We start from the raw sequence: 15,149 nt of genomic DNA, 5'->3' as shown, positions 1-15,149 counted from the left end.
GCTGTGTCTAATAACAAAGAGGACACTAATGATTCAGATGGGACACTGTCAGCAGAGCAGCAAGGCCAAGACCCAATGCCGTGGGCGGAAGACAGAAAGGTTGATGAGAAAGTGGAGACATTGACTTGCATGGTTCTTCTGAGAAATTTAATTTCGAAGAGAGAACTGGGTCTCAGTTCTACTGTGGATATAGTAGGATTTGGGTTGATGGGCTGGTTGGTTGGTTGCTTGCTTGATTGGTTTGTTGGTTGGTTTTGAAGATGAGAGCTGATTGAATAAGATTAACATGAATTTAAAAACCAGTGGAGAGGGGCATCTGGGTGGCCCAGTTGGTGAAGCGTCCGCCTTCAGCTCAGGTCATGATCCCAGGGTCCTGGGACCAAGTCCTGCATTAGGCTCTCTGCACAACGGGGAGCCTGCTGCTCCCCCTGCTTGTGCGCTCTCTCTCACTCTGACAAATAAATAAATAGAATCTTGAAAAGAAAAACCAGTGGAGAAAATGGATATTAAAATATAGGAGAAAAAGACGATAATTAACAGAGAGAGATTCTGAGAACATGAGGTGAAGTGGAATATACAACATAGATGGACAACTTCAGCACGGGCAAGGAAGGAGACCTTCATCCTTTGTGCATCGTCAAAGAAGCACCCAGGGCATCAGCCTAGGACGGTGTGGCTTCTCTGTGGCTCAACACCAGCTGTCTATGTGAATGGCGCCCCATGCTTGTGTGAGATACACCCTGCCCAGGCACATGCAGCAGTCTTGTACATAGGTAAATCTGTAAATCAATGGAACTAGAATTTGGGAGAATTAATGCCAAGAGGAGGAATAGCCAGTGAAAGACCCTTGAGAGAGCAGTCACCAGACCGGAATGAATTAGAAGAGCAAGAGAAAGGGAAAGGGAGCCACCTTCTTGCCTTTCCACACTTCCCGTGCCAAGTTTCCATCAGGCTTCACTTTCACGAGCACTCTTTCCATGTTCTTCTTCCCTTCATCCACCACAGTGAGCATTCTCTGGGTCCATTGTGCTCAGGCAGGTTTTAAGAAGAAGACTGTCTTTCACACTCATGCAGAACAAGTTAGGTATTTAAATACTAAAAGACAATATTTTAACTTAAAAGAATTCATCCCTAAAGGTGAAATTTCAGCAGCTTATTGGTGAGTAGCAGAGATGCTTTTGGAAGAGAAATCTTCCTTGTGCCCTTATATCCTTTACAACCCTTCAAGGGCCACAGCGTTCAGTTCAAGATCCACGTAAATGCACCCAGCCACGGGAAACATGGGGCTGAGATCCATCCCTGTTGATGATGATACTAGCAATTTGAAGTTCCCTTGTTTTCTAATTTAAACCAACACGTATTGAGCCTATACTCTGTTCCAGGAGGTTTGTCATCATTTCCCCCAATTTGTTTGTTCAAACATTGGGCAATCATCTGCAGAGGGAGATGGGGTGGTAGTTTCCACAGAACATCTGTGAATAGGATCCTGAGGGACTTTCACCAGCTCGAGATGGTTGGTTTGTCCCAGAAGAACATGACAGAGAATAGAGGCTTGGAGAAATTCTGTTAAGGCAGCAATATTTGAAATGAAAAGGATGTGGGTTAATGTGTGACTAAAACTGGATCTGAATCCTATTCATCCTGCTTGATATGGTCACGCAATACTGTCAGGGAAGGGAGGACCAAACAGAGCTATCAAAGCATAAGATTTCTAAGTTTAAAAAAACAACAAACAAGAGGCCAATTCCTCTCCACTCACTTTAACATAAACGTTTTTTAGAAAGACTTTATTAGTTACCTCCAAACAAACAATAAATCATCCATCTCACAAAGGTGGGTTTTTATGATGCTCAGACTCTTCCTAGAAATAGGAGGGCTTCTAGAGGGTGGACTCAGGGAATGAGCTGGATTCACTCTTGCTTCACATCGTGAATGGAGTTACTGCTCCTCTTAGACATCCTAGCACCTGAGCTCCGGGTGGGACTGAGCATTGTCTGACCTATGACCTGGCACATAGGCATTCAGTTAACATTTCTGCATGTGAGATAAATGTTTCTCCTGGTGCTGCTCTTTAGAGTGAAGAGTAGCTGGCTCTTTAGTCAATGGCAGAGGCTTCATCTGCATCTGAATGAACTCCACTAGGAGCAGAGCATTCTGGGAAATGGCCTCATTGGCCAGGATCCTCTATGTTCCCCCTGTAGACTGTAGAGCTGTCATCTCTAGCGCTAGTGTGGAAAGAATCTTAGCCAGAACACCAGGTTGAAGGGTAAAGGGCTTTCTTCAGTTTCATACAGGACTAGTATTGGCAAAGAATCAGAGAAAACAAAGAGGGACTTGCACATCTCCATGGATTCTTAAACTGAGGACCTAAAAAAGCATTTTCACCTGTTGTTTCCCAGTAACACGAGGAAGGTGTTGGCAGGCAGCAAAAAATGTCTTTGGGCAGCAGTCCAGTTGGCCTCAAAAGGCTATCAAGGAGTCATTTAACAAGCTCTTTGCACAGACATGTCCAGAATATTGACCAGAAGAGAGAAGAAGCACTCACTGAGCATTTTTCTCTCACATGTTCGAACCTCCCCTCAGCTGTGTGTTTGGCAGGGGTCCCACAAAATCGCTGCAGAAGCTATCAACATAGCTTTTATGTAGGCATCCTCCATTTTAATAATCCCCAAGTTTCAATAAAACCTATCTCTTTCCACTTCCACAGATGGCAGGAAGACTAGACAGCAGATATGCTTTCTACAGACGGCTATTGATTCTTTTTTCAGTATGTGCCAAATACAGCAGGAATTCTTAATTATTTTTTTTAAATTATATAATGACCAGGACAAAAATAATAAATGAAGTACTCAGAAAACTAAGCAGTATTTTTGTTATTAAAATAAAAATACAAGCTTGTAAGTTTGGGAAGTTTAAATCTTGAAAAGAGCGCTTCTTCAATTATTTTTATTGTTAAATGACCCATTCATTCATTCATTAAAAAAATTACTGAGTGCCAAGTAAGTACCAGGCACTTGGACAATAGGGATTTAGGATACAGAGGGGAAGGCATAGGGAATAGATTTCATTTATTTATTTTCCTTCCACATAAAATTTATACCTTGAGGATGTCTTCAGGAAAATACCATTCTTGAGTGCAAAATGAGTAATTAAGAGAAATGCAATTGATAAGTTCTGTTTGCACATGGTCAGTCTTTCCCTTTCCCTTCCCTCACCGTAACTTGCTACACGTATTCCATTTTTCTTCCAGGGACAAGGAAATAAAGTTGATCCCTCTTGTCTGTGACATTTGATTACTTATCTTGCTCTGAATCGCCATCTGTGAGATGGACATTTAGTTGGGTCCAGCCTGCAAGGAACTCAAGGTTACCTTCATGGAAAACCCCAGAAGGGAACACAATACATTGCCTTCAAAATGTCTTACATAGTGCTCAGCTTTCTATTTCAAAATTGTCTTTAATCAAATGTTTAATCACCTCTACAAGATCATTAAGAAAATATTATTATTATGAGGTTGTAAGGGCATTTTCATTGCTGTTTTATCATTTATAACCCTCCATTAGCTTTCAAAGTGATTTGAGGCTGCTTAAAATAGAAACCATATATGTCATAGGGCTTTTCAAACAGAAAAACATGAGGAAGTAGAGGAAGCTTTATTATAGTCCCTGTTATTTCTTTCTTAGAAATCCCATAAAAAATTCTGCAATGCTAAGGCACAGCAAGCCTTCATTCTACATTAAAGTTTCCTTCGTAAAGTCCTACTTTCTGGCCCCTTGTTGAATTTGCCCTCCTACCAACATTAACTGAGGGCTTATCATGAACCAGGCACTCCCTGGTACTTCACAAGCACTAGCTTATCTAGCTCCTAAAACTCATCCAGAAGGGGGATATTACATGAACTGTATTTTAAATATGAGGAAACTACATTTGGAGCTTAAGTAGCTTGATTAAGTCTAGTGAGTGGCAGAGAGAATTCCAATCTAGGCAGGTCTGAGGGTCTCCAGAGTACTTCATCACTAATGAATACTTGTAAATAATGGGTCCTATGCCATTAGTGGATCATGAGATCAACTTAGTGGCTTGTGATCCCATCTGTGGGTAAGATAGAATAGCAGTGATCAGCATACATCCCACAAAGTAAAAAGCAAGTTATATTTCAAGAAATTTTGTTTTCAGCGTGTGTCTGTTTGTATGCTGAATTGTGATACAAATATATGTCTGTGAGTTACTACCATAAAAAATTTCAAAGCTGCTTCACTAAGATATATTGACTCTCACTCCTTCATGTTCCAAACACAGGAGGACTACTAATTTTTTTATAAATCTGCCCTCTACAGAAATGTTTACAAGAAAGAAGAGATTTAAAAATCTATGACTCCGTATGCCTCTCCCTGTGTGAATAGGCTTAACAAGCCAACTCCCAGAGCCATGCAGCAGAATTTTCCTAAAATAGTCAGACCTGACTGGTCTTATGCCAAGTTGCTAATAGTAAGTCACTCATCTGTCACTGCAACAATAGCAGAACAAATATTTTTTGCTTTGGTAAGAACAAAGATCCAATGGGTATAAAAGCATCCAAGGGCCACCCTCCCCATCTAGGAAAGGTGTAGCAGGTGGGGCAGAAGAGCTTCTGGAGTAGAGTGTGCATTGGTATGTCCAGCTGTCCCCAAGTAGGGCCAGGCTCCGTGCATGTGTGTGTGTGTGTGTGTGTGTTGATATATTTATTAAATGGAAGTAAAAATTAGACAAAGTGAGCAATGACAATACAAAATATAATGTGTTTTCTAAGATGTTAAACAATTTTCTATGAACTTCTACCTATGAAAGACAATTTAATTCTCATATTCCCTCTCCCCATACACATATTTGAATCATCCCCTGGCCCCAGGGGCCCACTGTGAACTACTGTGTTATGAAGATATCAATTAAAGAGGGAAGCTGCATTTCAAGGGGCATAAGTTCTCTGTGATGACGAATTAAAAATAGTCTTCTTGTGCAGGGAAAATAAGAGAAGACCAAAGCTGAATAGTGGCTAGGTTGAATGAGAAAATGAAAAAAGGAATAGAAAGGAATATAATTAACTTTGACAAAATTACTCTGTGGATAGGATGACCAAAAACACTCCAGAAATTTAGATGTAAGAGACATTCTTGCAATTTCTAAAGAGTACTTTCCAGAAAATAGATGCTTTTCGTAAATACTCTAGTAAATTGTGGAAGTCATGTATTTTTTTAAAGGAATGCAAGATGAAACTTCACAGAAATCGACTGAAGGAGAGTGTACACTCAGGCATGACTATAGCTCATTATAACTAATTGAAAGGAGCAAGGGGCATTAGCAAGGTGCTCCTAACCATGCCCCTGAAGGTTGACATCAAGGCCAGGAGTTCCCTTGGGTTGGTGATGTGATTTTTTTTAATATAGCAGAATGATAGAGAACAAACCTTCCGTGACTTTCCAAACTGATGACTGCATTTAACTTCCTTACACCTGAAATATAAAAAAAATATCACCCATTCATAGACTGGTTGAAGAAATAACCGAGATAAACCACTTGTGCAAATGGCCTGGGACACAATAAGCTCAAAGAGTGTTAGGTGTGGTTACTTACTATTATCTCTCCTTAGTCAAATGTGGTTCTAGAGTTCTCTCTAATTCACACTTCAACTGTCCTTTTGCATATATATTTTTATTATGTCACCTCAAATCTTTCTCATAAAGGATTAAGTAAATAAATCCATCTATTTAATTCTGTTAGCTCATGCCTTTACCTTTCTGTGTCCAAGAGTGGCAACTCTTATATTTCACATGAAAGTAAGACAATTACATTGGTTTTATTTACTACTGCCTTTCTGAATAGTTCAAAATGAACCTTGATCCCATTGTTTGTGTAGCTGGGGTTAGATATGACCATGATTGTTTCGAATGTTGTAATTAAGAATATTATTCAAAGAAATTGTGCACTATGAGTAACTCCAGACAAACTCAACTCATAGGGTTCTTATGAAAATTAAAGGGAATGCCATGAAGAAAATTTAGCCATATTAACACTTTCTTTCTATTACATGAGATTTCTGTCCCCTCTTTCACATAGATTTTCCATTGACTGAGGGCAGTACAATCACTCCTTTGTGCCAAAAAGGATACTTTCCCTGTGGGAATCTTACCAAGTGCTTACCCCGTGCTTTTCACTGTGATGGTGTGGATGACTGCGGGAATGGGGCTGACGAGGACAACTGTGGTGAGTCCCCCACTCAGCTCCACATGCCCACCTCCCTTTGGGAATGCCCTCAAGCTGTGCTTGGACCAAATAATAATTGTCATGAAAGGGAAGAGATGATTCAGTATTCTATAGAGAATCCTATTGTAACACAAATAATTGCTCCCCACTTTATTTGTGATGATTACCAGAATTTTCACAGGTAGAAGTTGCTTAAATCAGAAATACAAAATTGAGAAAAATAGAAGTCGTATTTTGAAGTCTACTTGGATGACTACCTCTTTTAAATATCTTCCTATGACTACTTTTTGGCTTGGTAATTTGGTTCACCTGCAGGAATACCTTTCATAAAGTGTAAATGGGCTCTGCCTAGAGAATTGATTCATTGAATGGACCTATATTGAGAGCCCACTGTGTGCCAGGGACTGTTCAACTCACCTGGCCAGAGCGGGCTCAAGGGAGAGGAAGTCTTAACCTCATGGAGTTCATATGGGCCATGTGAAGAAGGAGGACAATAAACCCGTACATAAATAAGCAAATGGTATTTAAGTATTAATATTTATTTAAATAGTAAATATTTCACTAACATAACATAATAAAACTTATTATAAATAAATAAATAAATAAATAAATAAATAAATAAATAAATAAATAATATTTCAGAGAGTGATAAGTTTCAGAAAGAATAGGAAACAAGATGGTGGGATAGCAAGTGAGCTGAAGGGAGGGTTACTTAGAGATGCAACCAGAAGAAACCTCTCTGAGGTAATAACATCTGAATTGAGAACCAAACCATGAAAAACTGTAGACGAACAGAGTTGCAGACAAAAGAAACAGCAAGTGCAAAAACCCTAAGGCTCCATGAAATAAGAAAATGTGTTTGTGGGACAGGAAAGCCAGTATGGCTTGAGCAGAGCGAACAGGGATATAGAGGGTGAAGAGGTGAGCAGAGGCCAGATCATGAAAAGTCTTACAGGCCATTTCAGGTCTGTATGTTGGGAGTGTACATATTGTCTAATATAACCTGTATATTTTTACTTGAAGAAGCTGATGCCAAGTTGACATGTCTAGTTAATGAACAAGTAGACGCTAGAACCCAGATCTCCTGAATCTGCAAGAATCTTGTGTGTTTTCTACCACATAGAACTGCCATTCCTTGGCACTGCCCAACTAGCAAGCAAAGTGAGACAACATTGTGCAGGAATGCCAGGCATCTGTCTCTGGAATCTGCTTTCCTGCCCCTGAGTGTTCATGCCTGCTTCCCTCTGATGAAACCTTCTTCCCTCACCTCCTGTGGATCTTCATGCTCATTCTTTGGAATGAAGTTCAGGTCCCCCTTTCACCTGAGAAGCTTGGCTTCCCTGGCCCCACTTCCCCGCCTGGAAGCTCGCCCATAAGTCTAGGATAAGCACCTTTTCTCTCTGTTTCCACAGCATCCTGGCTGTACCTGTATGGTCATACTAAGGGTGCCTTGTCTTTTCACTGTACTTCTTTCACTAGACATGAAATTCTTGAGAAGAGTTCTTCTTTGTGTCTTATTTGTTTTGGTGCCACCAGAGCCTAAGACAGTAGAGTATATTGTAGGTGCTCAAACACTGCTCAGTGATGAAGGCAGCTGTCTGGATGCCAATGGGCAAGTCAATCAAATGCTTGGCATTCCCTCTTCACTGCATGGGAATCAGAGTCCCTGCATGTTTATCTACCTCATGAGGATGTTCTGAGTGCAAATTAAAAATAATTTGTGTAAAGGCCTCAAATAGAATCATTTTAAAAACCATTGTGGGGGCGGCACCTGGGTGGCTCAGTCTTTAAGAGTCTGCCTTCGGCTCGGGTCATGATCCCAGGGTTCTGGGATTGAGCCCAGCATTGGGCTCCCTGCTCAGCAGGAAGCCTGCTTCTTCCTCTCCCACTCCCCCTGCTTGTGTTCCCTCTCTCGCTGCCTCTCTCTCTGTCAAATAAATAAAATCTTAAAAAACAAAACAAAACATTGCGGATATTACTAAGAAATAGAAACAAGTTAAAGGTTTCAGGGATCAAAGGGGACTTGTGGGCAGCTATTTAAATTTACTTTCTATTTGTATGAACTTCAGTATCATACATTATAATATGTATCTTACCATTTTAATAACATATATTAAAGTAATGATATTTCAGAATCAGTCCTCTTTTTTAAAAAGAATAGAATTTTCTTGCATAAGAGGAGAAGGAAATTTGGCAAATAAGCAGGTTATGTCCTCTCACAAATTGAGAAATTATTTCACTCTGTAGGACTAGATAGTCTTTATTAAAAGGAACTTTGCTTTTGCTTTATTAAGAAGGTCAGGTGACACATATTATTAGTCATTACATCTATCAAGTACGTATCTACATAAACATTTGCAGCAGTATGCATATGACAAAACAGTTCAGATTGTATTTTCTTCTGAGGACCTCAAAATTAAAGACGAAAATTAAACGGTCAGCATTAGAAACAAGCAATATTTTTCAGGATGGATATATATGTAAAATAACTATCTATTTCCATTATCTATTTTCTGATACAGACATTTGAAATATTTGTAACTGCAAAAGAAGGGAAAACTCCAGATGTTTGCCTAGTTTTTTCTCCCTTACCACCTGTGTTATCATTCAATTACTTAAACAAATTTTTAATTGATTTCATTATCAATTTTTATATACTTTTGTTTTGTAATTTGATATTTGATTTATAGAATAACTGACACATATTCATCACCGTTTCACAGGAGACACTAGTGGATGGGCGACTATATTTGGCACAGTCCATGGAAATGCTAATAATGTGGCATTAACACAGGAGTGCTGTAAGTGGTATTGATTCAAAGACTCAGTATCAGCTTTTCGAGCAACATGATTTGCGGTGCATGGATTTATATGGGTAGTGTGATAAATTCCTTTTGGGAATTTCAATTTCAGATCAATGTATTTCAATGGTGAACTGGTCTATTGTCTGCCATGGGACTGAAGAGGTGGAAGAAAACAGCATACTCCATTCATGTTCATTTTATGTATTAGCCTATGATTGCAAGAATATATAGGTATTGAATAATTATGATAAATAATAAAGATCTTTTTCCCTTTAACTACTTTCTTCAATAAAGATATTGAGCACAAACTACTTTCCAGCCCCTCTGTTCAGGACTGAGTGTACAATGATAAGTGAGATGTGGCCCCAACTCACAAATGTTTCACATTGTAGCAAGTAAGACAAATCCTAAGGGAAGCAGGGAAGGTGCAATACAGTGCTAAACTGGAGGAATGATGTTTGCACAAGGGAATGTGGAAGCCCATTGGAAGAAATAGAAGGCTGTGCCAGGGGTGGGGAAAGATCCACGGAGAAGAGGACATTGAGATGGACTTAGGAGTGTCTTGATGAGGGAATGCGAGGAGGTAACAGGATGACCAGGGGAGCAACATCTGTAAAGCACTGGGGTAGGAGGGTGCAAAGCAGCTCCCGATGCACTTTGCAGTGGTTCTGAGTGCATGGGACAGAGGAGCTGGAGCTGGACCTAGACGATGAGGCAAGCCCATAAAGGTTTCAGGTGCACGCTTTGGACATTGGCCTCTACCCTGTAGATAGAACTATGTCTTTACACATACCTATATTACATACATGTGTATAATGTGTACCTAGGCATAACTTGGTGGGTGCTTGTACAATTATATACACGTTTGCTATGTATATATAATGCATACATATTAACACTATATTAACATTATATTATGCACTTTATAATACCAGTTTATAACCACCACTTATTATATGCTTTACTATACATACACAGGAATATCATATATAAAAATTAGAAATTAAAAGATTAAAAATAAATATAACTGAAAGTTTTAATATTTTCTTCCTGAGCCACAATAGGTCATCTTGTACACATCCCATCGGGGAGATCACTGCTGTACACAGTGGGCGACCACCAAAATTGTGGGCTTGTTTTCTTTTAATGAAGAGGAAGAAGCACGTGATAAGGAGCATTTGTGAGACTGATTCTTCCACCAGAATTATAAAGAATGGATTAGCACAGTGATCAGCAACCCTGGGCAACTTTCCCCCCCAGAGAACATTTGACAGTTGTTTGGAGACATTTGGGTTGTTAGAACTGGTGGGTTGCCTCCAGCATCTAGTGTGTAGAGGACAAGATGTTGTCGCGTATCCTATAGTGTACAGGACAGCCCCCCCACAAAGGAGAATGGGCCTCCCCAAATGTCAACCTTGCCAAGGTTGAGGAGAAAGAACAGTGAAAGAGATACTGATCATTATGTTTCCTGCAATGCTTCAGACTAATACTCAGAATCCGAGCCCAGAAAATGTTAGTGAGAAAAGTGAGATAGAGAGAAATGCAGGAAGCATTTCTGAGGAAGAATCCAGAGCCTGTGGGTAGGACTGACTTGCGGGTGAGGGATCTAGGCTCCCATTGCTGGTTTAGACAACAGGCCCAGCTTGGACTACGTGGGATTCTTTTATTGGTAAATACGAGTTTTAAACACCAGGTTTTCAATCTAATAACATAACCACTATTTTTAATGTCAATAAACATTGAAGTAAATATTGTGAACTTATCTTTCAGAAGTTGAGCTAATTAGCATAAACTTATAAGCAACATAGAATGTTTTCCAGAATTTTATATGCTAGAATGCATCTTCTGAATGAAGCAGGGACTCAATAAAAGTTTGTTGAATTTGTTAAAACTCAGTTAAATTGATTTTAAAAAGTATGGATAAAAGTGATTTAAAGGAAGAAGAGCAATTAGAAAGAACTTATTTAAATAAATAACAATAAATACAAAAATTGGGGAAAAAAATCCTCATTTTCTTAGCTTCCATCAAAACAATTACCTACAGGATCAGAGGCAAAATCAAGTGCTCCATAAATATCGCTCCTCTTTCTCTCTCTCTCTCTCTCTCTCTCTCTCTCTCTCTCACACACACACACACACACACACACACACACACACGATTGTCTGTCCCATGGGACAACTTCGCCTGGTTTCTCCATAGATTTCTCACTCCTTTTATATGCCATTATTTTAATAATTATGTAAGCTTCTTCACAGTAAATTCTGAATGTTTCAGATAGATGGATCTTTGGTTTTCTCAGTTTTATAGCTTCTCTACAATTTTTATCTTCCACTATAATTTTATAGTAATAAAAAACAAAGAACCAAAATAACAAGGACTCTGACTTGGTTGATTTCAATAAGCCACAATGGAGGCTATGGAAGAAGCTGCATCCCTCTCTTCTGTCAGCTCCAGAAGGTTGAAAGGTGAAAAGAAAGGAATTTAATCTTAATCAACAAGCATTTATTGAGCAAACTCTTTGTGTCATTCAATTCAATTAAATTGACTCAATTATACCCATTACAGATTTACTCCATCATACTAATGTTTTTCATCGAGGAGAACTTAATCTTGCTTCACTATATGCTTTTTTGCCATTTAAACCTTTCTGTGGTTTCTTTCTAATCACTTATTAAGTGCCTCTGAAATGACCCCTGGAAGCTAGAACTGAGATGAAACACCATATTAATCTACATTTGACTAAGTGAGAATTCTTATTTGCTTTTGTTATGGGCCTGAATTAGTGCACTGAAGGTGGAAATGTTATACATTCAATGAAGAGAGAACAATGTCATTTATTAGAGATAAGTCAAGTATTTTTTTTCCCCAGTGAAATACTACTCTTTTGCCCCCTAGTTCTAAATCAGTATCCACAACCCTGTGACTGCAAAGGAACTGAATTGGAATGTGTAAATGTCGGCTTAAAGTCTGTGCCAGTGATTTCCAGCAATACGACATTACTGTGAGTAAAATTCACATCTTGCTGATATTTGCCTGTAAAGTCATATGGAAACCATATAGTCTAATTTAACCTCCCCTTGTTCTGTTTTATGTTACTTGTATATTAACAAAATAATAGAAGCTCCCTTTAAACCACCTGCTATCAGAGAATTCCTCATGCTTCATCTCCAGGGAAAACAAGTTTTTAACCCTGAGTGTTAGATTAGCCTGGATATCATTTAGCTCACAAATGTCTGTGGTCTGGAATGTTTACTTCAGTTCCTTTCTGATCTATTGTTTTTACTAAAATGCCAGTACTGTACAACTAAAAATGGAAATAAAAAGGAAGACCACTAGCTTATTCTATCTCATTTTAAATAGAGGTAATTGCCCAAGATTGCAAAGATAGAAAAGATCCATGAAGCTAGCTGTGTTATCACTGTGCAAGTTTTCCTGTACTTTGCAAAAATGTTTCGAGAGCTTCAGGAATTTGCAGTCATGTTATACTTTGAGCATGCACGTGTTGGTTAGGATTTTCTGTTGGTTTTTTGTTCATTTGTTTGTTTGTTTTGTTTGTTGTATTTTGTTAAATTACCCGGAGAGTAAAGATGTTAATTCACCATAGACATTCTAGTCTATGATGCTAACTGGCCAGACTTGTCAAATGTTTGCAAACTGCTTTAATTTTGCTTTATGGACTTCTCATTCTCACATGAGGAAGTTTTCAGTTACTACAGTCATTTTCAAATGTGTGTTAAGTAGCATGAAGTATCATTAAATATCCTGTTTTCAAGCATGCACTTTCTAGGGAAAACTTTGGTTGGTCATTATACCCATAATGAAGTCTGCTTTACCTGTGATTTTAGGTCTCTTAAGAAAAACAAAATTCACAGTCTTCCAGATAAAGTTTTCATCAAATACACAGAACTTAAACAGATGTAAGTAACTATTAACAGTTTCTTCATGAAGAAATCCTTGTGATGTTTTATTTAAGATGCCTTTTATCTTTAAGTAAAATGAAATATAAACTTGATAATCTTTATCATGAAATTTATTTTTCCAAATGTAATTAAGATTAGGAAATTAAGCTTTGAAAACTAGCATATCATCTTTCCATTTCATAATTTAGAGTAGCTGAATTGATTTTATTTAAACTATTTTTAGAGAACTAAATTGGAGTTGAGATCAGGCATCTTAATAAGAAAACACTTAGTTCCATGAGATTTTCCAAGATCATTTGGAAAATGACATTGTCGATTCAGAGGCACAAGACACACTTTTTAATTTAAGGAGGAATGTTAGTATAGACCAGAATGATCAGATCATTTAAAACACATAATGATAGGATACAGCCTATCCCCCAGGATAATAGGAACAAAACTACAATCTTAATGAAATAGTGATAGCATATCTGAGGAAAGAAAATGTTAATAAATAGAGCACAGTCAGCAGTGAAGAAATGGTAGTCAGCAGGAAACAAAGTATCAAGATGCCATCTTCCGAGAAAGAAAACCAGGATGTGGGAGGCATAATCTCTAGAGAAATCTCTCCTGGAGGACAGGGATAGATTGTCAATATCCACCGTAACTAGCATGAACTATCTTTTAATGGAGATTACCTTTGCTTTGATTCCCTGCTCATCAAGCAATGTTATGATGACTGCATTACCTTCCCAAATTATTCACACTAAAGTATTTGGGCAGTTATCTTGGATAGGGTATAGGAACATTCCTATTGGTGGAACTGGAAACCTCCTATTTAAGTAAAGAAATTGAGAGTATTCAACTTCTTATGCGTTTGGTTACTGTGTGTCAGTTCCTCTGAGCCCCGTCACTCTGGGATAATGAAGAGATCAAGTTTCTACACTTGCCAAGATGATCATTAGACTAGATTTAAAAATTAACAAGGTAATGTTGTAAGGCCCCTTGGCAGTACAATCATATTGTTTTATCCTTCAGCCTTCAGCGTATAAAGTTTCTGGAAATGTGAAATATGTTAAAATCTAGAAATGTAAAATATGTTAAAAGGAATAAAAATAATCTGATCTTTGGCTGATACTGGACAGACATATTTCATTTAAAATGCCATCAACAATTCTATGCTCTTCCTGAATTTACGTACAGATTTTCTCACACAAGAAAAGAAGTCACTGAAAGACTGCCATGAGTGAGGTGGAATCTTATGTGAACAGAGATAATCATGCCTGGGTTTGATTACAGCCTTTGTAAATATCATCTTATATCTCTGTCAATACCATCCTGGAGCATGTGGTCATGTTGACATCGTCACCATGGAGTAGCTGTGCACGGACTCTGGGTTTCCAGATTCCTCCAGAGAGGAAATCCTGACTATACTGCTACTAATCTTACTGGAAATTCTTAGAATCACCACATGTTCATTCTATGAATCAATATTGCGCTTGCAACTGCCTGAATAATGCTCAAGGGAGGAAAAATAAAATAGCACTAGCAGAAAGGAAGGAAAAAAGAATATGCGTGCCTCTGAGTTGTTGAGTACCTGTTTCAATTCTATGATCTAGAGTCATTGAAATTTTATGAATTTTTAATTAAATCTTCTTATTATTCATGAGGCAACTAAAGTCTGCAATGGTTAAATGATTTAACTAAGATCTACAGTTAGTAAGTAGAAGAGGCAGAATTAGCGCCCCTATCTTCTGATGCCCAGTGCAGTGTTTATTTTACAATAACCAGAAACTAGAGATGGAAAGAAATCATGCTAGCATCAGATTGAATGTTCTACCAACACGTACATGCAGAACTCCCTTCTCTACATTTGTCCTCTAATTTGGGGCAAGTTGACTTCTGGAAAGGCAGAGAGATCACCAGGCGATCAAGCAAAGGAGAGTTAAATTTCAACTACTCAGACGAAGCCCTTTTGTGGACCTCTGATCTATGTCAATACTTATCTCTCATAGTATCAGCTAGCCCACTTATGGGAAGAATATGAAATCACTCCTTTTGATAACTCAGGCCCCAATGTTTCCTAGTGAAATAAAATAGGGATTAACCTTAATTGCCCAGAGCAGCTGGAAAATTCTCCAAGTAAATATTTACTTCTACTTTGTCTGAGAAATCCTAAGTGCCACATCATTACCCAGCAGAAGC

The 15,149-nt window shown here is 38.4% G+C and overlaps 1 protein-coding gene across 1 annotated transcript in view; it reads left to right on the top strand.

Annotated features, from left to right (window-relative positions):
• The window catches only part of RXFP2 (relaxin family peptide receptor 2), a 56,589-nt gene that overhangs the window by 11,291 nt on the left and 30,149 nt on the right, over nucleotides 1–15,149 (top strand). The window contains exons 2-5 of the mRNA XM_045796755.2: nucleotides 6,094–6,240; nucleotides 8,964–9,041; nucleotides 11,941–12,046; nucleotides 12,891–12,962. Coding sequence (XP_045652711.2) covers nucleotides 6,094–6,240; nucleotides 8,964–9,041; nucleotides 11,941–12,046; nucleotides 12,891–12,962 — 403 coding nt within the window. The remainder of the gene's footprint in view (nucleotides 1–6,093; nucleotides 6,241–8,963; nucleotides 9,042–11,940; nucleotides 12,047–12,890; nucleotides 12,963–15,149) is intronic.

Source organism: Ursus americanus, chromosome 10 (assembly GCF_024610735.1).
Source record: "Ursus americanus isolate L20-20 chromosome 10, mUrsAme1.1.p, whole genome shotgun sequence".
Lineage (NCBI taxonomy): Eukaryota > Metazoa > Chordata > Mammalia > Carnivora > Ursidae > Ursus > Ursus americanus.
The sequence above is the reverse complement of the archived record's forward strand: the minus strand, read 5'-3'. Positions and strand labels throughout refer to the sequence as shown.